We start from the raw sequence: 26,944 nt of genomic DNA, 5'->3' as shown, positions 1-26,944 counted from the left end.
CCAGCTACATAGGTGGTGTGATGTTTTCGTTCATGCTTTCTTACATCTTCTAGCCGAACTTCTTGGCTGGTTCCACCTGAGTTTCTACTTCCCCGGAGTGTTGCTATAGGTTTGCTTCATGTTACACATGTTCCTCTTTGTTCTGCTAATAGGCAACCTAGAGCAGGTCTATTATCCCCGATTATCTGGGCGCGAAACTCTAATGATTTCTGTTGAGCAACTAACTATGTTCTTGGTAATATCTGCTGCTATTTCATCTGCTTCTATCTGATAATGGTCGCTGCAAACTGGAGTGAGGTGGTCCTCACTATGATTAGTCATTGCACATCACTAATGGCTAGTAATATTGAACATTTCTTCACTAATTTTGTTGCCCATTTGCATTTTAACTTTTGAGAAATGTTGATCTAGATATTACGCCCATGCTTTGACTGGATTTTTTTGTTGTTGTTGTTGCGGTTGTTGCGGAGTTGATTAAGTTCCTTACATGCTTTGATTGTTGTGCAGGTGAATAGTTTGCAAATATTATCTCCCACTCTGTTTTTTCCATTGCCATGCAGAGGCTTCTTGGTTGATAGAATCTCATCTGTTGCCTGTGATGATGTCTTAAAGTGTTTCTGGTAGCTTCATGTCTTGTATGTGATTGTTGACCTGTCTTGAATTGATCGTTGTAAAGACTGAAAGGTGGGGAACAGTGACAGTCCTCTGTGTTCGCCTCTCCAATTTCCCCATCACCATTTATTGAAGGGGTCGTTTTCTCTCTGATGTATGTTTTTGGTGTATTTGTAAAGAATCTGTTTGCCGTAGATGTGTGCATTTATCTTTGGGATATCTATTATGTTTCAAAGATTTGTACATCTGTTTTAAAACCTGGTTACTGCAATTCTGCGGTGTGTCTTAAGGTTAGGTTCTTTTTATTCAAGATTGTTGTGGCTGTTTGTAGTATTTCATGCTTTCACATTAATCTAAGTATGATTTGTTTCTAGTTCTGTGAAAAATATTATTGGTACTTTGGTAGGGATTTTGTTGAATTGGCAAATTGCTGTGGATGGTATGAAACTTGATTCCTCTCATCTACGAATCCAGGAGTATGGATGGCTGTTTCACTTTTTTGGTCTCCAGTATTTCATTACCTTTGTAATTCTCATTGCACAAGTCTTTTTGTGCTTAAACATTCGAAGTTTTTAAAAAGTTTTTTTTTTTTTTTTTAAAGCAGCATAGTCTTTATATATTTTTTTCTCAGTAAGTTCATCATCAGTTTATATAAGTACTACTGACTCATGTAGCACTTGCTTTTTGGTACTGAAATATTTCTCAATTACTGAAATATTACTCAATTGGTTTGTCAGTGCTGCGAGTTTTTGGTGGAGTCTTCAGCTTTTTCTATATGTAGAATCATATCATCTGAAAATAGGGATAACTTGACTCTTTATATATGTTTTCTTTCTCTTACCTGATTCCTCCAGAGAAAACTTCCAGAATTACACTGAGTCGGTGTAGTTATTTCCAGGTCTTAGAGAAAACACTTTTAGCTTTTTCCCGACTGAATATGATGCTGTAGGTTTGCTATCTGTTGTCTTTATTATGTTAGGCATGTTCTTTACACACGGGTTTTGTTCAAGGTTGTGGGTTTTTAGATTTATTTTCAAAAGGCAGAGTTACACAGACAGGAACAGAGAAGCTTCTGTTCAACCGGTTCACTTCTCAAATGGTTACAATGGCTGGGCTGGGCCAGGTCAAAGCCAGGAACCAGGGACTTCTTCCAGGTACAGGAGGCAAAAGTTTGGGTCATTCTGTGCTGCTTTCCCACACACATTATGAGGCTCTATATTGGAAGTGGAGCACCTAGGACACAAACTGGTGCCTACGTGGGAGCTGGTGCTGCAGTCGATGGCTTAACCCACTGTACTGCAACACTGGCCCTATTTTTTTGTTGTTGAAGTCCTTTGTTTTTGTTTTTTTAAATCACAACTAGGTGTTGAATAGTGTTGAATTTTTTCAACATATACTGGAAGATGTTTTTTGTTCTCTCTATATGATTTTATTGATTTATGTATGTTGAACTATTCTTGTGGTAAGTGTTGCAGGGTGCGAGTGAGATCACACCACACATGTCTAAGGTTTATCAAGGAGTCTTTATTAATTAAGCTTGGTGATAATAGAGCATAATAGCAAATCACAACTCCATACAGCAATCCAACCAATCATAATCCAATGAATCATAATTCCCAAAGGAACAAATAGTCATTATCCTTAAGTCTATTTCTTAAGCTGAAAACCTATGTCCCAGCTTCCCAACAATATAAGTTGTCCTAAGAGACATGCAACGAATAACCTGGACACACTCACAAAGAACCTGGACACACTTACAAAGCTGCAGACATTCACCTTTCCCTGGCTTCTCTGCCCACATCCTACTACTGCTAGGCCTCACCCCTCCTGGAACTCCAGAGAGTACACAGACCAGAAACAACATTATAACCATTGCCTCATCTAAGCAGCACACAGGGACCATGCTCAGGGGATTGCCTGTCCCCGGTCAGCCAAGAGTCAGGGTGCCAGAGTAACGGAAGCACCTGGCCAGAAAGAGAGAGAGAGAGCCCCTGCTTCATGGGCCTTTTTAAAGGGGCTTGTGAGGGGAGTGGTTACACTACAATGCAATTCGGTGCCCTCTCAGTTGATAGGTGAGTCACAGGTGGGCAGGAGTGAATACCTAAGTGTTGTGGGCTAAAGAGTTAATTAGTGCTCATTGGAATGACAGGAACAGGAACTGGGCTTGTAGCTAAAAATGCCTAGACTAATTGGACTTATCTACATCCAATATCCTGGCTAAATTAGGACGTGGGGGAAGTGGTTGAGGATGGAATTATCATTCGATTGCTGTTAGGACCCATCTTCAGGACAGAGGATAGGGGACCCAGGCAAATTTCATTTGCCCACTGTCAATGGGTGCTGGCTGTCACAGGCTGCACCCCATAACAGTAAGTCCTACTTGATTATGATAAATGATCGTTTTGGTGTCCTGTTAGATTTGACTTGTAATATTTGGTTCAGAAATTTTGTTTCTGTGTTCATCAAGGATACGGGTCTACAAGCTTGTCCACTTGTGATCTTCTCTGATTTTTGTGTTAAAGGAGTGTTGACTTTGTAGAGTGAATTTGGAAGAGTTCTTTTGTTTTTGTATTTTGGAGTAGTTTCAGAAGAGTTGATGTTAGCTTTTCCTTAAAATGTTGTTGAATTTCAAGAAATGCAGCGGGTTTTTATTTTTGGAAGATTTGTTATGGATTCAATTCTATTTATTGGTAGTTCTCTGTTCAAGATTTTTTATAAAAAAAGATTTTTTTTATGTTTTTATGGTTCCATTTTGGCAGATTATATAAATTTAGGAATCTATCCTTTTCTAGTTGATTTTTCAAATTTCTTGGCATTTAGTTTTTCTTAAGAGTACATGAAATATTTTGTTATTCTATAATATCAGGTGTAATATTTGTTTTCAATTCTGACTTTATTTCTTTGAATGTTGTCTCTTTTTTTAGTGATAAGTTTAGCTAAAGATTTGTTAAATTTTCTCATTTTAGAAAAATTTTTAAAAGAACTAATTCTTCATTTCATTGGTATTTTGTGGTTTATGTTTAATTTTTGTCTGATTTATTTCTGCTGTGATGTTTATATCACGTTTTCCATATGTGAATTTTGTATTTAGTTTGTTCTCAAATTTCTAGGTTCTTAAAATGCATCATTAGATGGTGTGTCTGAGTATTTCCTTTTAAAAATGTAGGTGCTTATTCCAAAACAATTTCTTCTTAGTGTTGCTTTGTGTTGTCTCATGGATTTTGCTAGATTGTGTTTCCATCTTTTTCTACTTGAAGCGGTTTTTAAAATACCCTTTAATTTCTTGAAAGACTTATTTTTAGGGCCCGGCGGTGTGGCCTAGTGGCTAAAGTCCTCACCTTGAACGCGCCGGGATCCCATATGGGTGCCAGTTCTAATCCCGGCAGCTCCACTTCCCATCCAGCTCCCTGCTTGTGGCCTGGGAAAGCAGTCGAGGATGGCCCAAGGCTTTGGGACACTGCACCTGAGTGGGAGACCCGGAAGAGGTTCCTGGTTCCCGGCTTCGGATTGGCGCAGCACTGGCCATTGCACTCACTTGGGGAGTGAATCATTGGACGGAAGATCTTCCTCTCTGTCTCTCCTCCTCTGTGTATATCTGGCTGTAATAAAATGAATAAATCTTTTAAAAAAAAGAAAGACTTATTTTCAGTCACATTTTGCTTCTGCATAGGACTCCCTTAAGCACATTTTATAAGGTCAGTTTAGGGGTAACAAATTTCCTGATTTTTTTTTGCCATTCTACGAAAACCTTTCTCTTTCGTTTGTTTTATTGCAAAGCCAGATACAGACAGGAGCAGAGACAGAGAGGAAGATCTTCCGTCCGATGGTTCACTCCCCAAGTGACCACAACGGCTGGAGCTGCACCAATCCAAAGCCAGGAGCCAGGAACTTCTTCCTCTAGGTTTCCCACGTGGGTGCAGGGTCCCAAGGCTTTTGGTTGTCCTTGACTGCTTTCCCAGGCAACAAGCAGAGAGCTGGATGGGAAGTGGAACTGCCGGGATTAGAACTGGTGACCATATGGGATCCCGGCGCGTGCAAGGCAAGGACTTAACCCGCTAGGTCACCACGTCAGGCTCTCTTTCATTTCTGACACAAACTTTTCTGGTTCTAAGATTGTTGGTTGGCAGTTTTAACATTTCAACATTTGCTACAGTTCATCTTACTCTCTGCTTACCAGTTGTCATTCCACTAAGAAATAGACTCTTGAGTTTCCATTAACAAATGTAGAACCTTCATACACACCATGCTAATATATGCTATGCCAGAGGAAATCATACCATAGAACATCATCTATAACGGAAAAACCATTTAATGTCAGGGGAAATGGGATGGCTCATAGATTGAAAGGTATAGTTTTCAGAATAGATAAAGACACCATGACACAGAGTTGGTTTTGACTTAGCTTGCTTCTCTTTTTACTTACCTGTATATACTGTTTTCTAGCCACCTGCTCTGGAGTTTAGCTCTGCCTGTTCTATGACTGTGGCTGGAGGAACTCAGGCCAGGGAAAGTCCTTGGGTCACCTGGTAGCACGCTCTAGGGACTAGAGGATTTGGGTTACAGAGGATCCGGGGGAGTGGGGTCACAGGTTGGAGCGAGCAGGGACCTGACGGGTCATGTCCAGGTGAGGGATGATTTCTGGGGGACGTCCATGGACAATACCTTTGTACTTGAAGGGCTAGATCATGGAACTCATCAGTGAGAGTCAGAACAGGGAATGGATAATGTGAGCTTGGGCCATGACACTAACCAGCAAGTGCGTGAATCAGGACTGGGGGTAGAATCTGTGAGGCAGCAAGTGCACCCACCCATGTGGAGCAGCAATCTCTGTTGGCACATGCAAGAGCTGTGTCTGGGAACAGGCCTTGTTGGGGAGCTAAGGCCAAAGACCCACTGATGTGTGCAAAATCTGTCATTGGGAAGTGACCTGATAGAGGAGTTTGGGAAACTCCTTGTCAGGACATAGTCCCTGCAGGTGAACGCAAGAACCAAGGCAAGGAGCACCCCAAACCTGGGTGGGTTACAGTACCCACTGGCATACATGTGGGTCAGAGCTGGGGGTGGGTCAGGCCGGGCCAATTCATAACATACGTTGGCAGATCTGAGAACCAGGACAGGGTGCAGGAAGGGCTGGATTGGGCTGCAACACCAGTCATTTCACACTGGGGCTGGCTGGACTAGGCTAAGATGCAGCACCCACCGGCAGGAGTTGGAACTGGGGGCAAGGCAGGACCAAGCCAGACTGAAGCACCTGCTGTTGGATGCCAAGGTGAGACGAAGCATGCCAGTCTGGGGACGGTGTGTGTGCTGGATCCATGAGCCTTGGGGGTGGGAGTCTGATGCGGTCTGTGTAGCCTGGCCCAGGTCCTTAGGCCAGCCTGCACAGTGGGTGCAGGTCCATGAACCCCAGGGGTGGTGGGGTCCTGTGGGACCCAGGTTTCCTGGCCCAGGTCCTTGGGCCCGCCTATGAGAACTGGTCCTCCTCAGTGGAAAGCACGGAGTATAGTACACCAGGCCTTGGTGCATACGACGAATATCACAGCCCATTCCAATGAGAACATTCCTGCAGAAAACATCTGGTACCATAGCTGAGGAAGGAGGCCAGAACAAATTGGACAACAATCCTAGCCAAATGATAACAGAAAAAATCTGGCTGAAGAGAGACTCTAAGGTCGACTGTGTCAGCCAATGGAGATTTGGAAGGGTTTCCTCATCCAATGATCGGCAAAATCAGCAGCATTTCAGAACTACTGAAACCACCCGGGCAGAACCCTTGGCGTGTACATCAAATCAGGACCTTGGGTGATAAGGTGGTGGTTCCCCATTCCCAACTACTGGGGCATTTGGGAGGCTAGGTATGGCTTCTCCTCTTATCTCTCCCCAGCCCCAGAAACAGGAAGAAGAAATAGAAAAATTCAATAACAATGATCACACTTTTCCCATACCTGGAGCATTCCCACCCTGATCAACTATGGAAACATCATCTAAAATGCCTCCTATTTTTCAATCTTTGTGCTATTGTTCTCAAAAGTAGGGTAGCATGACCTTCTCACGCAGTCCTGCTCAGAAATCAGCACAGTGTGCTCTCTTGTAATCCTCCTCCCTTGTTCCCAAATGTTGCAAACACAGGCAATCTCCTTTGGTCCATAAATGTGGACATTAGGTAGAACACCAGCTTTGGGATCAGTTCAGGCCAGTGTCTTCTGCATAGCTGGAACGTTGAGCTTGTAAGTCCCTTCATCTTTCTATGTCTTTTTTCACTTGGTGGATGGTAATGAAAATATGTGCAAATGAGATTCACTACGAGCACTAACAGAGGTAAGGCTCGAACTACTCAGTGTACTGCTGAGTGTATGTAGGTGCTTAGTGAGAACTAGGGTTATTCTAGTGGCCAAGGTACTTGTTTCTATTTCACAGGCTCTGCTTTCCTAATTGTCCTTCAACTGTTGTATACTGAAATACCACAGACTCCTCCAGTAAGCTACTCTAAGGTGTTAAGCAATTGCACCCATTTGTTGGTTGTTTTAGCTTGGTCTAAAGCAAAATTCTCTACTTTCTCATGACTCTTTGTCCTGTTGATTTCAAAAAGGAGGTTGACTTTCCTAGAATTCTTCGATGTGTTTATGATTGAAATGAATTAATTCTTAAGTTGTATGTTATTTATTGTGTGGAAGCCTCTACAACAGGACAGCCACAACTTAAAATAGGTCAACAGGATTACAAAATAGGAAAATAACCTTGCAAGTAAATCTATAAGATGTTGTTTCTTCCTTTTCAGTTTTTTTTTTTTCAGTCTGAAATGGCAGAAAAAGCAACATGTATGCCTACAAAAGTGCCGAAGGATGAAGACACAGTTAAGTATAGCTTTCCAATAGAACTTTGCACTGTGTATTCAAGAAGATTGCATAGCTTCTGAATACTGACTAATATGAGATAGATGTAGATACTAAGGCTTGCTTGTTGTGTTTGTACAGGACTCAACTTTTATACTTCTTGAAGTTAAATATCAATGATGCTTTAAATAATCTATACATGTTTCTTTTGAATCTACTGACTCTTGGTCATTTGAAAGACTGTACATTTTTTTTTTTTTAAACACTATCCCAGTGGTGGGGCCTGGGCCAGGCTGAAGTCTTAAACTAGGAACTCCACCGCTGGACCTCAAGTGAGTGCCAGGTGCCTAACCACTCAGGTCTAGTCTATTGCTTTCCCAGGCGCATCAGCAGGGAGTTGGAGGAAAGCAGAACAGCTGGGACTCAAACTGCACTAGTCGCAACTGGCTTCAGGGTGTTTGTTATTTCTTCAAAATTTAAAACTCAAATTAGTTTTTTCTTTTCTCCTCTCATGCTGAAAATACAGGATTATTTCTTGCCTTTTATTGCTGATCAAAACATTTGGTTGGTATTAATTTTGGGGGGGGAACACAAATATTTTTGATTAATTAGTGTTTCTTTTAAAATGTTTCATTTTAAAATTTTAAATGAATGTTTCACGAACTAGATCAATTCTGGGAACACAATGATATTCCTCTATTACCCGCTATTAATCCCCCATGCTCCCCCCACCTCTGTCTTTTTGGCTGTCAAGTTTTTTCTCTCTGTCAAACCTCTCCCTTTGTTTGCATTCTCAAAATCATCTTGCTACCCCTATGTCTTACGAGGGCAGTGGTTCTATAACTCAGCTTTGGTCTTTGGCTTTCTCTCTAAGATGTACTTAAAACCATTGCGTTTAAAAATGCTTTTGGAAGACATTTTTCTCCTACTATTCTTTGCTTACACAGCTCCAGTTACTGAACACTACCACTTAGACAAATATCCATTTTTTTAAGCTTCATCTTTAAAATTCTTTGTTGAAATCTATCTTTCCAACTTTCCTCCTTTTACTGTTTGCAAACTTAATGCCTTTAAATGTCGGGGTCTTCCGTCCCGCAGAAGAATTCACCCGACACTCCAGGTTCTATATCTTGAGGCACTTTATTCTTCCAACCAGTCCGTTTCCCAGCCAGTCGACTCGACTTCTCCCTTTTCCTCCCGTTAGTCTCTGCTTCATTCCCCAACCTCCTCGTCACCCCTAGTCTTCTGTCTGTCCGTCCGTCCGTCCGTCCCAGTCGTACTCTGTCCTCCGTCTCAGTCCGTCCGTCCGTCTCCGTCTCTGTCTTCCTGTCCTGTCCCCCTTTTTTTCCTGAAACCCCCACCGCTAAATACAATCCTAGTCCAATCAGCTTAAAGGTCACCGATGCACGCGGCAGGCACGCCAATCATGGCTCTGATCACGTGTAGCACACGCACTAAGCATGCAGCTACGGGCCAATCAGAAGGCACTTCCTGAAACCTGTGTACCGCCAAGCTCCGGAGGGAGGAGAGGTCTCAGCGCCATCTTAGGGCACACGTGCAGTGCTCCCGACATTTAAATCTTTAAACTAGGCAATATTCTCACTTCTCAAGGACATAAAACCTACAATTTTACCTCCAAACTCATTGTCCTATTCTGCTCTTATTCACAACGCTTTTCCTGTCCCTACAAATGTGACTCCAGCAGTCATTCTGCTGTTTTTGCATTATCATTAATGACTCCATCCCATAGTTATTTTATTTAATTTTTTTCAAATTCCTAGATGTGGCCTTTTTCTACAATTTTGGTACTTAATTCACTAGCAATGCATATTGCTGACTTCACTGCCGAAGGCTTGTGTTAGCCCTGAAGTTATAGGCTTTTGACCTAGAGCACTGGACTATGAAAAACTTGTACAAACTCATTAAACCAGATGCTCTCACATACATAGAAGAAAACAGAAGCATCAGTGCTGTTGCTAAGCCTTCCCAAGATCGTTTTTTCTTATTCAGCTACCTTTGCTCAGCAGCTGCATGAGTGAGCGCAGATTATATATCAGGGCTTATCAGGATGTGTTGAGACCTTTATAACATATATGCTTTATAATACACATCATTCCACTTTCTAGATATAGTCTATATGAACCTGGTGTCATGAGTGATTACAAAAATCCATGATAAACACTTAAGCTTCATGTGAATGCTTATAGAACTATCCCTTTAATCTATTATCATAGGTTAACCCTGTTTTTTCCCATCTGTCTATCCTTTGCTTCCTAATTTGATTTGCTGATACTACAAAGGCACCTTTAAGAGCAATATTCGATTGATCACAAATTCCAAGTTGGTAGATTTTGAAATACATATGTTTTATACATAGATGTTGGCATTTATATGCAAGAATTCGTGGAGCACTAGAAGACATTAGTCAAGTCATCATAGTGATGCTGCTTGCTCTGATGCTCACTGTGTGGGCGAGAATGAAGTGCTAATGAGGCTAAGCCTTCTGTTCTTTCTTGATAGACTAGTGGGTACATCAGGTGCTTCATCTGGCACCTCCCTGGGCTGCAGTTATAAAAGTAAGAGAATCTAGACCAGAAAGGGCAGAGGAAGGTTTGAGTTTGTTGTTGCTCTATTAAAATAATCTCTAGAGTATATAGACAGAATGTTCTTTTTCTTTGTTTCCCTTCTTTAAAAAATAATAAATAATTTTCTTTGTTTCTTCTTGTATCCAGGAAAGCGGGGAGGAAAGGGAGAGGGCTGGTACCCAGGGATGTGGGATGGCTACCCAATGTCATCCCAGGGTCCCCGACGTGGAGCATGTTGCGAGAATACTGTTTAAGCGGTTTTGATGGTTCTGAGACGCTGTTGATTTTGTTGTTCCAAGGTTGAGGAAATTCCCCCAAGGTATTTGCCAACATAGTCCACCTTAGAGTCTCCACTCGCTGAGATACTTGCTGTCAAAGCTTGATCAAGAGAGCTGTCCAATTTGTTCTGCCCTCCATGGTTCCAGACCTCCTCTGCAGGCCTCAATGAACTGGTTGTCTAGTCCCCCGTGAACATCTGGGCATGCCAGCCACCGCACAGGCCTCAGCAATGAGAAGACACAGTTCGAACGCGTGCACTCTGCACCACAGATTCTGTGATTTTCCCTGTGGTTAGAGTTTTGAGTGCAGTGGTCTAGTTGGAGGGAGTCCCCAAAGAAACCTCGCCAGACGTGCCCCGAGACCTGACCCAGTCTGTGATCTGGTTCAGGTTATTATCCATATCAGCCTCCAGTTTCCCTCCTCTCAGCCCCCAGTTCACCTGCATGTGCAGTTGCCATGGATGAGAAGTGGAGCAGCTGGGATGCAAACCAGTGCCCATATGGAATCCCAGCGCATCCAAGGCGAGGACTTTAGCCACTAGGCTACTCTGCTGTTTTTTTTTTTGTTTTGTTTTGTTTCATTTATTTTAAGGACATTTATTTCTATCCCAAAGGCAGAGTTGCAAAGAGAATCAAATACAGCTCTTCCATCTCCTGATTCATTCTGCAAGTGGCCGCAATGGCTGGGACTGAGCCGATTAAAGGCGAGGAGCAAGGAGCCAGGAACTTCCGGGTCTTCCATACGGGTGCAGTGTCCCGAGGGCTTGGGCCATCCTCAACTTTTCCAGGCCATAGGTAGAGAGCTAGATTGGAAGTGGAACAGCTTGTATATGAACTGGTGCCCATATGGGGTGTTAGTGCCACAAGGTGAAGAATTAACTCTATGTACCTTTGTGCTGACTCCAAAGGTTTCTCTTTTTAAAACTGACCACAAGTTTATTGTTGTAGAGTACTACACTGGAGTTTCTTAGGCATTTCCTTAAATGTTTATCTCTTTTATACTTAATTTTAAGAATTTATTTAATTTAAGTGAGAAAGACAGAATGAGGCTTCTCTTCTGTTGATTCACTCCCCCAATGTACACAACAGGTGAAATTAGGTCATGGCGAAGTTGGAAGCTTAGAACCCAGTTCAGGTCTCTGACACAGGTGAGAGACCCCTCTACTTGGGTCTTACCTGCTTTTCCCTAAGGTAATCATTACACAAAAGTTGGAATCAGGAGTGGGTACAGAACTGAAATTCAGGTACTTGAGTGTCCCCAGAAGTGCTTTAGCCACTGAGCAAAACACTTGCCTCTTCTTCCTTTCTTTAATCTGTGCTTTTTTTCTTCGCATTCTCCTTCTAAGATGCTAGAAACATGACCTCTTTGAATTTCATGAGATAAATTCATTTTATGTATAAGCAATGTTGGCAAAATGTATGCATCTGGGCCCGAATTTCTTTCTGTACAACTGTGCTTACCACATTTGCATTTTGTCTGAAGTATGATTCTATTCTAATTTCTTTGCTGTAATATAGGTGTCTTTTTAAAGACTTCATTCCCTATTCTCAAATCCTCCCTCTGGCCCCCTCCTTTTTTTTTTTTAATCAGAAAGAAGAGAATATCCGTTGCCTAACTACACTTGGCCATTTTGGTTTTGAATGTTTGCCCTACCAGTTGGTGAACAGAGCTATCCACCAAGGATTCTCTTTTAATATTCTCTGTGTGGGTAAGTACCAAACCCCTTATTTGAATTTCTCAATGTTCGTTTCAGCTGAAACCCCATTACATTGGTGCTGTTAGTGTAAGATCATATCTTACTGTTTATATTGGTTTCCATATTTTTAGCCATGTGATTCAAATGCATTTTAGTCTGAACATCTGAGTGGTCTTCAAATTTTAATGCAACTGGGGCCCGGCGGCGTGGCCTAGCGGCTAAAGTCCTCGCCTTGAACGCCCCGGGATCCCATATGGGCGCCGGTTCTAATCCCGGCAGCTCCACTTCCCATCCAGCTCCCTGCTTGTGGCCTGGGAAAGCAGTTGAGGACGGCCCAATGCCTTGGGACACTGCACCCGCGTGGGAGACCCGGAAGAGGTTCCAGGTTCCCGGCTTTGGATCGGCACAGCACCGGCCATTGCACTCACTTGGGGAGTGAATCGTCGGATGGAGGATCTTCCTCTCTGTCTCTTCTCCTCTCTGTATATCTGACTTTGTAATAAAAATAAATCTTTAAAAAAAATTTTTAATGCAACTTAGGTCTATTTTCTTCCCATACTTGATAAAGTGTTTTCAAGTGCATCTCAGCCTTTGAGGTATTTGGGACCATTTAATCATTCATTTAAATTTTATTTTTGATTATGTTTACACAGTTGGTTATGGTGGGAAGTTCAAGGACTAGGGAAAAACGTGTGAAGCCACTATTTTCATACCTTCTTTGTCTTTTTCTATATTTGGGGATTTGGGAAGTCAAGAGGCGCAGCCACATGCAGCCTGCCTAGTGTCCCAGTATCCAGGGATGGGGAATGGCCAACTGATGTCATCCCAGAGTCCCCGATGTGGAGTGTGTCCTGAGGGTTCTGCTCAAGTGGCTTTGATAGTTCTGAGATGCTGTTGGTATCACCACTCCAAAGAAGAGGAAATCCTTCCAAGGTCGATTAGCTGACAAGGTCCACCTTAGAGTCTCCATTTGTCCAGAAATTTGCTGTTAAGCTTCTTTGGAGTAGTTGATCAGTTTGTTCTCTGCTTCTTCCTCTGCCGTGGTACCAGGTGTCTTTCACAGGCTCCAATGGAGCCTAATCCACCATGTGCATCTGGGTATGCTGTTCACTGCAGCATCTTCAGTAACTGAGGTGGCTCCAGTCAGACACATGCATTCCACTGTTGCATCACAGCTCCTGCCACTCTCCCAGTGGTTGGAGTTCTGAATCCAATGGTTCAACTGGGGGGGACCCTCAGAAAAAATCTCTTCTGAGGTAATCCCAGACCTGATTCCCATGTGTGCTCGCCAGTATGGGATCTGGCTCATTCTGTCACTCACATCAACCTACATACACACTGATAGTTGCAATTGTTAGGTCAGAGCTATCTCCAGCCCATCTCTTACACAAACCAATAGGTGCTACAACCCTGCCCAACCCCACCCATCACACACTCAGCCCTCACATACATCATTAGGAGCTGCAGTCCGGTCAGAGTGGTCCTCAATAACTCCCACTGGGCTGACTCCCAGCCCTGGTTTTTGTGCCTGCCAGACTGGTCTGGTCTGTCCCATATCCCATTCAGCTTTCGTTCATATCTTTGGGTGCCCTTTGTATTTTTAAATAGTATCTTTCAGTGAACAAATCTTATATGAATAGATACATCCATTGGATATAATGTGATGTTTTGATATGTATATAAAATGTGGAATAAGTAAATCAGAGCATACAAATCACCTCATTTACTTATCAATTTTTCTGGTGAGACCCTTGGGATTCACCGTTATTTTGCAATACACAGTACATTATTATTGACTCTTGTGACCATTATGTTCAACAGATCTCAACATTTACTCATTTTATTTGAAAAGTCAAATCCTCACTTCTTACCCATTCTCCACCATTTGGTACTTTAATCTGTGAGTTAAACTCTTGTGGAGTTTTGAGGTTGTTTAAAGCACTCTAGAGATCGAGCAGCTATCTTTTGCTCCGTGATGACGCGTTTATATTTATTACAGGGGAGACTGGAATTGGAAAATCGACACTGATTGAAACACTATTTAATACGAATTTAAGAGATAGCAAATCTTCACATTTTTACCCAAATGTTGGACTTAAAGTTCAGACACATGAGCTGCGAGAGAGCAATGTTCAACTGAAATTGACTGTTGTGAAAACAGTCGGATACGGTGATCAAATAAACAAAGAAAACAGGTAAGTGTTTTCTTGTTTAAATTGGGCATTTTCTTATTTCAGGTGTTTTTTCCTATTTGTCCACAGATAAAATTGTAATAGTATTTTAAGGTGGTAGATATATTTCCTTTTGTATTTTAATTCTTTTCTAAGTCGTGTTCTCTTCCGAGGACATTTGCATTATTGCATCCATTTTTTGATTTCTCTATAATATATTTTAAAAGATTCATGTCTTTTTTAAAAAAACGAGTGAGGAACAAAAACAGAAAGAGAGAGAGACAGAAAGAGAGAGAGAGATGTCTTTCACCTGGTTTACTTCCTATTTCATCTGGCTGCACCAGCTGAGTCTGGACCAGGCCAAATCCGGGAGAAGAGAATTCCACCCAGGTCCTTTATGTGAGTGGGCAGGACTCAGGTGTTTGAGCTGTCACCTGCTGCTTCTCATGTACAGTCACAGGGAGCTGGACTCGAAGCAGAGGGACAGGGATTTGAAACAGGCACTCCAGTATTCATCCCAAGACGCAGCTTAATCCACTGCGCCGCAACATCTGCCTATTCTCGGGAGATTTTGCATTATACAATTGCGGCAATAATTTGCTACTGTGATTTTTGATAGTTTTTAGTTTATTTCATTGTTTTTCCCGACTTACTATGAAGACCTTTGATGGTCATGTGCCATATTTAAACAGTGAAAGATAGAAGTGAAGTTTGGCATGGTAATAGTTTCAGATAACTTTTCTTTTTTGAAATGCATGAATGTTCGTGAAGGTGACTCTTACTTAAAAATTACTTACTTAAAATTAGCTTATTCTTACTTAAAAGTAGCTCATGAATAAAGTTGTGGTCCACGTATTGCTTTGTCTGGGGTGGCCTAGGTCCGGCTGTGTGCTGAAGTCTCACTCAGCCCTTGGTGACAGCAGGTTGTGCTCCTCCAGCTCTATTTCCAGTGGCACTCTATAAGTAGCTTTGGACTAGCAGGTGCAAGTATGAACAACCTGTACATGAACAAATGCTGTGAGTCACTCTTTCTTCTCCCAGAGCAGCCTGCTTCAAACACTCATCAGTTAGGCGAGCCTTGAAACATAAATCATTATAACTGAAATGTAGAAATGGTTTTTGTGAAACTCATGAAAGGAATAGCTGTTAATACAAAAATTCAATATCACCTTAGTGCTTAATTTGTTACAAAGTAGTTTTAAGAGTCCAGAGCAGTGACTCAACTGGGTAATGCTCAGCTTGCAAGCTCCAGGGTCCAATATAGGTACTGGTTCATGTGCCAGCTGCTCCACTTCCCATCCAGCTCTCTGCTTGTGGTGTAGGAAAGCAGTAGAGGCCCAAAGCCTTGGGACCTTGCATCTGTGTGGGAAACCCAGAAGAAGCTCATGGTTCCTGGTTTTGGATCAGTTCAGCTCTGGCCACTTATGGCCTTTTGGGGAGTGAATCAGTAGATGGAAGATCTTTCTCTTTGTCTCTCTGTAACTCTGCCTTTCAAATAAAAATAAATGGGTCTTTAAAAAGAAAGTAATTTTGAAATACAGGCTAAAGACTGGGATCAGTGTGTATAAGAGGGGTTCATGTGTGGCATAGCCAGTTAAGTCTCCACTCAGGAACTCTGCTTCTCCTATCAGAATATCAGTTAGAGTCCTAATGACTTGAATTCTGATCCATTTCTCTGCTACTGGGCCTGGGAAGTACAGATGGTGGCTCGTGGACTTCAGTATACCATCCACTTGAGAGATCGAGACGGAGCTGTGGGCTGCGGGTCTCTGCCTGCCCCAGCTCTGGCTGTTTTAGCCACTTCAGGGAGTGCACCAGTTGGCTGGAGATTCATGAACATGGATGATTTTTCCCTTGTTTTTATCTTTTCTTTCTTTCCTTTCCTTAATGTTTTTGTAATTGTCATTGTAAAGATCTCTCGTATCCTTGGCTAGCCCAAGTTATTTAAATATTTTGCAGCTATTATTAAAGGGACTGATCTTACAAGTTCTTTCTCAATCATGACTTTTGAAAATCTTTACAAAAGCTATCGATTTTTTATGCATTGATCTATATCCTGAAACCTTGCCAAACTGTCTTAGGAGTTCCAATAATCCTTAGTGCAGTCTTTTGGTTACCCTGTGTATAGGATCACATTATCAGGAAACAGGATCATTTGACTTTCTCTTTCTCCTCTTGGATGAGTTTGATCTTCTTTTCTCATCTAATAGTTATGACTAGAACTTCCAGAACTGTGGTGAATAGCAATGGTGAGTGTGGGTATCCTTATCTGGCTCTGTATCCTAGTAGAAACACCTCCAATTTTCCCTGTATAATAATGATGCTGGCTATGAGTTTGCTATAAATTACCTTAATTGTTTTTGAGATATGTTTCCTTCATACCCAATTTACTTTAGGTCTTTGTCATAAAAATATATTGTATTTTTCAAATGCTTTCCCTGCATCTGTTGAAATAATCATATGAGTTTTATTCTTCCATTTCTTGATGTGGTGTATCATACATATTGATTTGCATATGATTAACCATCGCTGAACACAACACATCAGAGATAAATCCCAGTTGATCTTGGTGAACAATCATTCTGACATAGTTGAATTTGATTAGCTAGTGTATTCTTGATGATTCTTGTTCATCAGATATGTTGGTCCACAGTTCTCCTTTTTTGTTTCATCTTTTTTCTGGTTTTGGAATTAAAGTCATTCTAATTTCATAGAAGGAGTTTGTAAGAAATCTCTACTTTTCAATTATTTTGGATGGTGTTGGAAGAATTGGAATTAGTTCTTCAAAAAGTTTTGGTTTAATTCAGCTGTGAAGCATTCTGGTCCTGGGCATCTCTTTGTCAGGAAAGGTATTATTGATTTACTATGTATTAGTTATTGGTCCACTCAAGTTTTCTATGTCTTTGTGACTCAGTTTTAGTAGATCATTTGTACTAAGTCTATCCATTTCTTTTAGATTTTCCAATTTGTTGGCATATAGCTGTTTATAGAAACTTCTGATTATTCTTTTGTGATATGATTGTAACACCTGGTTTTCATCCCTAAGTTAATTAATTTGGGTCTTCTTTACTTTTTTTTTTTGTTAATTGGGCCAATGGTGTATTGATTTTATTTATTTATTATTTCAAAAACAGCTCATAATTTCTCTGATCATCTTTTTATTTCTTCTATTTTACTTTTGGTTTTAAAATGCATTGTAGACAGACAATTTACTTGACATCTTTCCGATTTCTTGATGTAGACACTATATATAATATAAATATATATTTCTTTTAAATAACACAACACTGTTTTTGGTGTTTTCCACAAGTTTTGTTATGTTGTGTTGTCACCTTCATTTGTTTCCAGGAATTTCTAATTCCCCTTTTTTTAAAAAAAGGATTCATTTATTTTTATTCCAAAGGCAGAGTTACATAGGGAGGAGATTTTTTCATATGCTGGTTCATTCTCCAAAGGGCTGCAGTGTTGAAGCTGGGTTGGTCAGAATCTTGGAGCCTGGAGCCTCCTCTGGATCTCCTGCATGGATGCAGGGCCCAAGGACCTGGGCTGTAGTTTGCTGCATTTTCCGATATGTTATCAGAGAACTGGTTTGGAAGTGTGGCAGCCAGTACTTGATCCAACATCCATATGGGATGCCAGCACCACCGTTAGAGTCTTAATCTACTGTGCCATGGTGCCATTCCTGATTTCCATGTTAATTTCTTCTGTAACCCAGTGTCCATGCGGAGTGTGCAGTTCAGTCTACATGTATATGTATGTTTTATATAGTTTCTTAAGTTGTTGAGTTCTAGCGTTATTTCACAGTTATCAGAAAAATATGTATATTAAGATTTCAGTTTTCCTGAATTTATTGAGACTTACCTTATGACCTTGTATGTGGTCTACACTAAAGGTTTTATGCACTGATAAAAAATGTCAATGCTTTAATTATTGGGTGACATATTGTGTAGATAATGATTAGCTGCCTTTGATCATAGTGTAGATTAGCTATGTTGTTTCTTTGTTGATTTTTTTTTTTTTGGTCTGGTTGATCTGACAATGAATTAAAGTGGGATACTGAAGTCCCCATTATTATTCTGTTAGCACATATGTCTCCCTTTGGATTAATTAATATTTGTTTTAAATATCCAGTAACACTAGTATTGAGTGCAAATGCTTTTACTATTATCACTTCTTCCTATTACATTGATCCCTTAATCATGATAAAATTTGTCTCTTTAGACAATTTTTTGTGTTAAGTCTATTTTATTTGATATTAGGATGACTATACCTGCTGATTGTTGATTTCCATTAGCATGGATTATCTTTTTGCGTACTTTCACTTTTAGTCTGTATCAATATTTGTTGGTGAAGTGTTTTGTTTTCAGGGAGCAAATAAATGGATCTTATTTTTTTAATCCACTCAGCTAGGCTGTATACATATGTTCATATGTACATATATTTAAGATTTATTTATTATTATAAAAGGCAGATTTACAAAGAAGAGAGACAGAGAGAAAGATCCTCCATATGTGGGTTCACCCCCCAAGACATCATGATGGCCGGAGCTAACGATCTGAAGCCAGGAGCCAGGAGCTTCTTACGGGTCTCCCACACAGGTGCAGGGTCCCAAGACTTTGGACCATCCTCAGCTACTTTCTTAGGCCACAAGCAGGGAGCTGGATGGGAAGTGGAGCAGCTGGGACACAATGTGGTGTCCATATGGGATTGTGGTTCATGCAAGACAAGGATTTTAGCCACTAGACTATCGTGGCAGGCCCCTAGTCTGTAAATTTATTTGGAGAATTCAGGTGTTTTGCATTCATGGTTATTATTGATAATATTATTGGTCCTACCGTTGTCCAATAAGTATTCCATTGTTTATTTTAGATTTCTTTGTACTTTTGCAAGGAGACTTCCTGCCTCCACATTCTTTCACAATGCTGGCGCTCTCTCTCTCTCTTTTTCTATGTACCATATCCTTGAGTATCTTTTGTAAGGTTGGACAAGTAGAGACAAATTTTTTCTAGTTCTGTTTCTCTTGTAGGTCTTTATTTTGATTTCATCTTTAAAGATAAAATTATTTCATTTGAAAGTCAGAATTATGGAGAGGAGGAAGAGGGAGTTATATGTCTTTCATCTTCTGGTTCACTTCTCAAATGACCACTATGGCTGGAGCCAAGCCTTTTGAAGCCAGATGCCAAGAGCTTCTTCTAGATCTCTCATAGGGATTCTGGACCTGGGTCATCATCTGTTGCTTTCCTAGTCCATAAGCAGGGAGCTGGATTGGAAGTGGAGTACTGGTATAGTAACTGCTGCCCATATGGGATCCTGGTGCTACAGGCAGAGGCTTAGTCTGCTATGCCATGGCACTACTCCTCACATTCATTTAAAAATTAGAGCTTTACCTGGTATAATTTTTGACAGCTTTTTTCCCTCCGCATTCTCTCTTAGCCAGTAGGGTTTCTTGTGAGCAATTATCCATCAATTAAATTCCATTGTGCATGTTTTAGGGTTTTTTTTTCTTCCTTATGTTTTACTTCTCAAAGTTTGACTATAAAGTATCATGGTAAATATTTTTCTGAACATGCGTATTAGGATTTCTGTGTGCTTCCTGTAATTTGATGTCCTTATCTTTCTTTGAAGTAGGATGTTTCTTCTATTACTTCACTAACTAGTAGTCCTCATCCATTCTCTCTCTTCACACCTTCAGGATCTATGAAATGTGAACTTCTATGACTTGTATGTTTAGTCACTTGTTAATACCCCGTAAATCTTGAACATTGTTTTGGATTATTCTAATTTCTTCATCTCTTTTTTTTCTGTTTTACTGTGATGTTTCCAAGGATTTGTCCTATAGCTCTGATATTTATTCTGCCTCACTGAGTCTGTGGTCAAAGACCTTCTACTGTATCTTTTATTTGGCATATAGAATTCTTCATTTCTATAATTTAAGTTTTTCTCTTCCCTAGCTCTGTTTCCAGGTAGAACTCAGCATCCACATCCTATATGGATTTGTTTGACTCATGGCTTTTCTTCTCTGAATTTTTCACTACTCCTTTTATACTTTTGAAACCCTTTTCAGGTATTCCATCAATCTCTTTGCCTTTACACTCTAATATTGAAGTGTTATTGTGGGGTTTTTTTTGGTTGGGGTCATATTTTTTTAAAGATTTATTTATTTTTGTTGGAAAGTCAGATATATAGAGAGATAGAGAGGAAGATCTTCCATCCGATGATTCACCCCTCAAGCAGCCACAATGGGTGGAGCTGGGCTGATCTGAAGCCAGGAACCTGGAGCTTCATCTGGGTCTCCCAAACAGGTGCAGGGTGCCAAGGTTTTGGGCTGTCCTCAATATTTTCCCAGGCCACAAGCAGGGAGCTGGATGGGAAGTGGGGCTGCTGAGATTAGAACCGGTGCTCATATAGGTTCCTCGCACATGCAAGGCGAGGCCTTTAGTCACTAGGCTGTTGCGCCAGGCCCTGTGGGGTCATATTGTATTTCTTGTTCATGTTTCTTGTATTTTTATGTTTATTTTTAGGTACTTGCAGAAATACTTGTAGATTTTCTTCTCTGAAGGCTTTTGTCTTTGAAACATACCTCTGTGACTTACTGGAGTATATGCTTCTTTAGATTATATCCAGAGCTGTATGATAGGTGGGGCCAGAGAGCTTTGACGGTTGTTCAGGGTGGGACAAGAGTCCAGAGTGGTGAAGAGTTTGGTGTGATAGACTTCCTTTATAATGTTTAAATGATTTATTCATTCCTACTGGGAAGGCAGATCCACAGAGAGAACGAGAGGGAGAAACATCCTCCATCTGTTGGTTCACTTCCCAAGTGGCTGCAATGACTGGATTTGATCCGATCTGAAGCCAGGACCCTCCTGTGGGTCTCCCACACGGGTTCAAGGTTCCAGTGCTGGTGGGCTGTCTTCTACTGCCCTCCCAGGACACAAGCAGGGAGCTAGATGGGAAACAGAGTAGCCAGGACATGAATTTGCACCCACCTGGGAACCTGGCACAAGCAAAGCAAGGATCCAGCCCCTGGGCTATTGCACTTGTTGCCAGATGCCCTCTATCATAAGCAGTGATGGGCTGGTGTGGAGACAGGGATATGGTTGTACCCACTGTTATCACAGCCTCATCCCCTCTCCATCAAGGTGAGCCAACAGCCCAAGGTGAGCCCATGGTAGGGCCGCAGGAGCCTCTACTGGCTTAAAGAGATGTTGCCTGCTCCATACTGCTAAGCTAGGCATCCGGCTCCAGGAAGACGGCATCCTTTCCAGCTGTTCATTGCTGACACTGCCTCTCTTGCTATTGTGGGACTCTCCCCAGTGCTCCATGGTGGTTCTCCTTCTGTAAAATTTCTGCTTTTCTCCAACTGTCTCCTGGGAGTACAGTTCCTCCACTTTTCTTCTGAAAGCATCCCACAGTCATAGTCAGCATGTCACTATCCTATTCAGACATCTTGGATATCCTGAAGTTCGTGTCTTTTATGGGCATGTTACTCATCTTCTTAGTCACCATAGAAAATTATTTAGGTTGTTTCCATGGTTTTGTAATTGTTGATTGTGCTGCAATGAACACAGGAGTACACACTGCTTTCTCGTGTGTATGTAGCATTTCTTTTGGATATATTCCCAGGAGTGGAATTCCTGGGTCAACATGGTAGGTGAATTTTCAGTTGCCTGAGTATTCTCCATATCGACTTCCATAGTGGCTGCACCAACCTAGATGCCCATTGAGTGAGGGCTGGATAAAGAAACTGGTATGTCTGCTCTATGGAACACCACTCAGCTACTAAAAAAAAATGAAATGTCATCATGTACAACCAAATAGTCCCAATTGGACACTATTAGGCTCAACGGAATGAGCCAATTCCAAAACAACAGATGTCATATGTTCACTCTAACATAAGACAACCTCCATCCAAATACAAAAGAAAAAGATACTAAGGTAAACTTACACTTTTGATCTCACACACGAAGGATGTAATGGAGACCAGAGTACCAACAATCAAAGAAAGTCAACAGGATGAATCTACTACTGAATAAAAGTAGGCCCCCGATGAGATGTCTAAATATACCTAGACAACAAAATGTTAAACTTTCTAGCATTGCGTATACCAATAGTGACCCATGTGACCTTTCTAAAGAACAGAGTACTGGAGTCAACACTTCACCTGACGGACATTTTTTTTTTATTACAAAACACAGGGGCTATGGAGGGGTTGGGGAAGAGAAAGGGATGAGGAGGAGAGAGGGGAAGTCTTGTACTTGCAAAATTACAAAATGGAAATTAAGAATAAAAGAGAAAATTATTTAGCATGCATTTTACTTATTAGATAATCAAAAATAGACTTCAGATTTTATTGAATTATAATGCTTTTTGCTTTTAGCTACCAACCAATTGTTGACTACCTAGATGCTCAATTTGAGGCTTATCTTCAAGAAGAACTGAAGATTAAACGTTCCTTCTTTGAGTACCACGATTCTCGAGTCCATGCGTGCCTCTACTTCATTTCACCTACAGGGCATTCTCTCAAGTCCATTGACATAATCACAATGAAGAGCATTGACAGCAAGGTATGTGTGATAAATCATCAGCTTTTAATGCTTAACATTTATTTTGAGATAGTAACATGTCGTAGCATTTGAACGTAGCTATCTACTATTGAATACTATGTGAATGCATTTTTTTTTCTGTTACGGCATTTGTATTCATTGTCTAAGTTTGCCGTAACAAATTATCAGAAACTGGATGGTTTAAGCAATAAACATTTCCCTCTCATAATCCTGCAAATTCAATCCAACATCAGAATGTCAACACATTTCCTGGCTTCTGAAACCTCTTTCTGGGTTGCCAGTTGTCTGACTCTCCGTTCCATCAAAGGTATCTCTCTGTGCATTCTAGTTTTTTCTTCCTAAGGGTACTGCTGAGACTGCATTTGGCTCTACTGTAACAGCGGTATTCAGCTTTAATAACTCCTTTAAATGTGTTTTCAATTATAGACACATTCTGAGATACTGGAGGCTTAGAAATTTAACATAAATTTGGAGGTGGTAAAATAGTAACTGTGTGATGGAGACTAACATATCTAGATGTGAGGATACAATGCAGTATGCATCTCTACTTCCTGACAAAGATGGACTCCCAGTGAAACTGTTCACTATATCTTGACAATAGGATGCTGGACTCTTTGCCATTGTCCATGCCCGCAGTGATGGACATATGACTGTTTATGAAGAACTACACTATAGTAATGATATAGGGGAACTCAGTGGGTGGGGGGGAGAGAACTTGGGAAGGGGGTAAGAGAAATCTCAGGACCTACGGAACTATATCATCAAATGCTAATAATAAAAAAAAAGTTTAAAAAGTCAGTGTTTGGTAAATTTCAATTTTAACCTCTTTGTAGACATAATAAATATTGTACTAGTTTATTAAAAGGAGGTGCTGATGAAAAATCCAATAAAATAGAACGTAGACACCATTATTTCTCAATATTTAAAACAATAGGTAAGGGCCCGGTCCCATAGCCTAGCAGCTAAAAAGTCCTCTCCTCGAGTTTGCCAGGATCCCATATGGGCACCGGTTCTATTCCCAGCGGCCCCGCTTCTCATCCAGTTCCCTGCTTGTGGCCTGGGAAAGCAGTTGAGGATGGCCCAAAACTTTGGCATCCTTCACCCACATGGGAGACCTGGAAAAGGCTTCTTGGCTCCTGGCTTCGGATCAGCACAGCTCCGGCCGTTGCAATCACTTGGAGATCTTCCTCTTTGTATATCTTCCTCTTTGTATATCTGACTTTGCCATAAAAATAAATGAATGAATAAATAAACAAACAAATAAATAAATAAATAAGACATTATATTCACTGTAAACGTTTCAAAGAATCCTGGTGGTGCTTGGCTGGAGCCCCTGTCAATGTGCAAGCTGAATCTTTGCCGATTTTGGCTACTGGTCCTATCAGACAGGGTTCAGAACATAAGAGACGCAGGAAGCGTTAGCTTGCTCTTCAGAAACAGCCAATAAAAGCACGATTCTTTCTCTCAAAGCTTAGGACACATACTGATCTTCTTTTGGCAAGATGTGTATTCTCATGGCTTCAGGAAACTCCGGATGAAATTTATGAGACCCTGTACATTTGATTGATTTTTGGATTATTTATGAATTTCTCATGGTTCAGTTTGAATGTATAGAAAATCATCTTACCGAATGTATAGAAAAAATAAGCCGTTGTCACTTAATTGTATCCAAACAGAAGGAATATAATGTTGTATATAAAGATGTTCTAGAATTCATTGTGATTGCAAGAATATTGAATATTTGTTTCATCACATGCTAACCTGTGACCTTGGGAAACTATCTTGAACTTTTTGAGATTAATGTATGGACAGTGATTTCAAGGTTTTCCTATTTCAACATATTTCTAGTCTTTGAAGAACTGATACATTGTGAAGTCTGATTTTCTTCATTATTTCTGCAACTCTTCTGTAAATCTAAAATATTCCACATAAAATGTTTAAAAGCATGCAGTAGATTTATTTATTTAAAATGTGGAGAATGTGATTGAAGGAGAGGTAGATAGATAGATGACAGATAGGAAATCTTCTATTCAATGATTTAGTTTTAAATGCCTCCAATGAGGGGGCCAGCTGAAGCCAGACACCCACACAATCCCATCCTGTCTCCCATGTGGGTGGCAGCAGCCAATATACTTGAGCCATTTCTGCTCCTTTCCCAGGCACATTAGCGTGAAGCTGTGTGGGAAGTAGAGCAGTCAGGACTTGAACCAGCACTCTCATATGGGATGCAAATATTGCCAATGAATGCTTAGCATGCTGCGCCACAATGCCAGCTCCAAAAACATGCAATTTTTAAGAGTCAAGCTAAATATAAATGCAACTGTCACCACATTGGTTTTTTTTTCTGCACTGATTCCTGTCTTTTTTTTTTTTTTTTTATCCAGCTAAAGAGAGGAAAAGTTACAAGGTTAGGTTCCATTTATGATAAAAGTAATAGATTTTGTTACGTACTGCTTTAGTTGGAAACAAATCTTGGTGTATAATTTCAGGTGACATCAATTGAAAGAAGTTATATCTTTATTCATATTAAGCACTTCCTCAATTTTATAATTGGTAATATATTAATTGTGTGATTATCTGTGAACATCAAATAATTTTTTTTGGATAAAGGCAGACCACCCAAAGGGGTAGCAAATGTGCTATCTTCATTTCCAGGTTGTTCAATTATACTTTCAATAAGTGCCTCTTCTCTCTCAAAAATGGACGTTGAAAAATTATTGATAGGGAAATTTTGTGTTTGTGTTTCAATGAGTTGCTCCCACTGAACGATGTCAACAGAGCTTTTTTATCAATACAATCTTAATCATTTATTTTCAGCGTGGACCTACCTTAGCAGTTGTCTGTTCTGCATGGTGGAAGCTCTTGTGTTTAGATATCAACATTTGACAAAATGTTGAACGACTTTGTTTTAATTTTAAAGCAATGTGTTTCCCCAATCGTTTTTAGAGTGCTTCAAGAAATTTAAAGCAAAAATTATCCATCTAAAACTGAGAGCTATTTATTCTTTCCGTTTTATGGATTTTGATATTGTATAGCTATGTTTAAAATATCTTAAGAGTAGTAAAACATGTAAGAATTTTGTATATTTTAATTTTTTACCAGTTTAGTTATTTCAATATAAATGTGTAGAGATGAGTTTGGTATTGTAGGAGAATTGGGAAAAAGTTTATAGGTAAAAATTGAAGCTAAAAATGCAAATATTCAGCTTCAAAAGGGAAAATAATTCCTTTTTACAAATGTAAATGAACATATTTATTAGAAAGGTACATTTTGCACACACACCAATATTAACACTCAGTCATGAAAATAAACAGTCTTAATTTCTTGTGTTTTTGGGGAAACAAGCAAATCTATCTTCAAGGAGATTTAAAAAATTCTTTATTGATTTCTTTATTTGACTGGCAGCATCAGAGAGAGTCGCACACAGAGGGCAGACAAAAAACAAGATTGGGAGAGAGAGAAAATCAACCATCCAGTATTCCACTCCCCAAAAGGCCACACTGGCTAGAACTGATGCCAGGAGCCTGTTGGCTTTATCCATGTCAGTTGCAAGGACCAAGTACTTGGGCTGTTGACTTCTGCTTTCCCAGGCACACTGTCAGAGAGCTGGCGTTCAAGTGGATTAAACTGGGTGGGACTCAAACCTGAGCTCTGCTGAGGGATGTCTGTATCAGCTTGGCCCATTGTGTCTCCCGTCTGCAGGGTCATTTAGATAGCACGCAGGCATGTGAAAATGAGACACTGATTAGGGTGTCCTTATGGAGAAGACCTACAAGGGCAAAAATCCTCTTCCAAAGTTTTGTTGAACTGTTTCTAGTTTTTAATCACTCAATCTAAGAATAAATAATATTAATAATGAAATAGTCTTTTATAGTATTACTTAAATATTATTAACCACAGGGCTTGGCAGCGTGGCCTAGTGGCTAAGGTCCTCGCCTTGATCCCATATGGCCGCTGGTTCTAATCCCGGCAGCTCCACTTCCTCTCTGTCTCTCCTCCTCTCAGTATATCTGACTTTGTAATAAAAATAAAATAAATCTTAAAAAAAAAAAGTATATCACTAAAAAAAAATATTATTAACCACAGATGTGTTGGAAGTATAAGAGATTTTTAGCAGAGACATAAGGTTGAAACTTATTAAACATAAGTCACGGTGAAAGAGGAATATTAAAAGGTATTACTGATTTTAGAACAGAAATTTGGA

At 40.4% G+C, this 26,944-nt stretch overlaps 1 protein-coding gene across 1 annotated transcript in view; it reads left to right on the top strand.

Moving 5' to 3' along the window:
* Nucleotides 1-7,399: 7,399 nt before the first annotated feature.
* SEPTIN14 (septin 14) overlaps nt 7,400-26,944 on the top strand; it is a 32,647-nt gene continuing 13,102 nt past the window's right edge. Inside the window, exons 1-4 of the mRNA XM_004599408.2 lie at nt 7,400-7,465; nt 11,900-12,017; nt 14,005-14,200; nt 22,554-22,740. Coding sequence (XP_004599465.2) covers nt 7,412-7,465; nt 11,900-12,017; nt 14,005-14,200; nt 22,554-22,740 — 555 coding nt within the window. The 5' untranslated portion in view covers nt 7,400-7,411. The remainder of the gene's footprint in view (nt 7,466-11,899; nt 12,018-14,004; nt 14,201-22,553; nt 22,741-26,944) is intronic.

The sequence above is a fragment of the Ochotona princeps genome, chromosome 24 (genome assembly GCF_030435755.1).
Source record: "Ochotona princeps isolate mOchPri1 chromosome 24, mOchPri1.hap1, whole genome shotgun sequence".
NCBI lineage: Eukaryota > Metazoa > Chordata > Mammalia > Lagomorpha > Ochotonidae > Ochotona > Ochotona princeps.
Note: the sequence above shows the minus strand (reverse complement) of the source record. Positions and strands in the feature narration are given on the sequence as shown.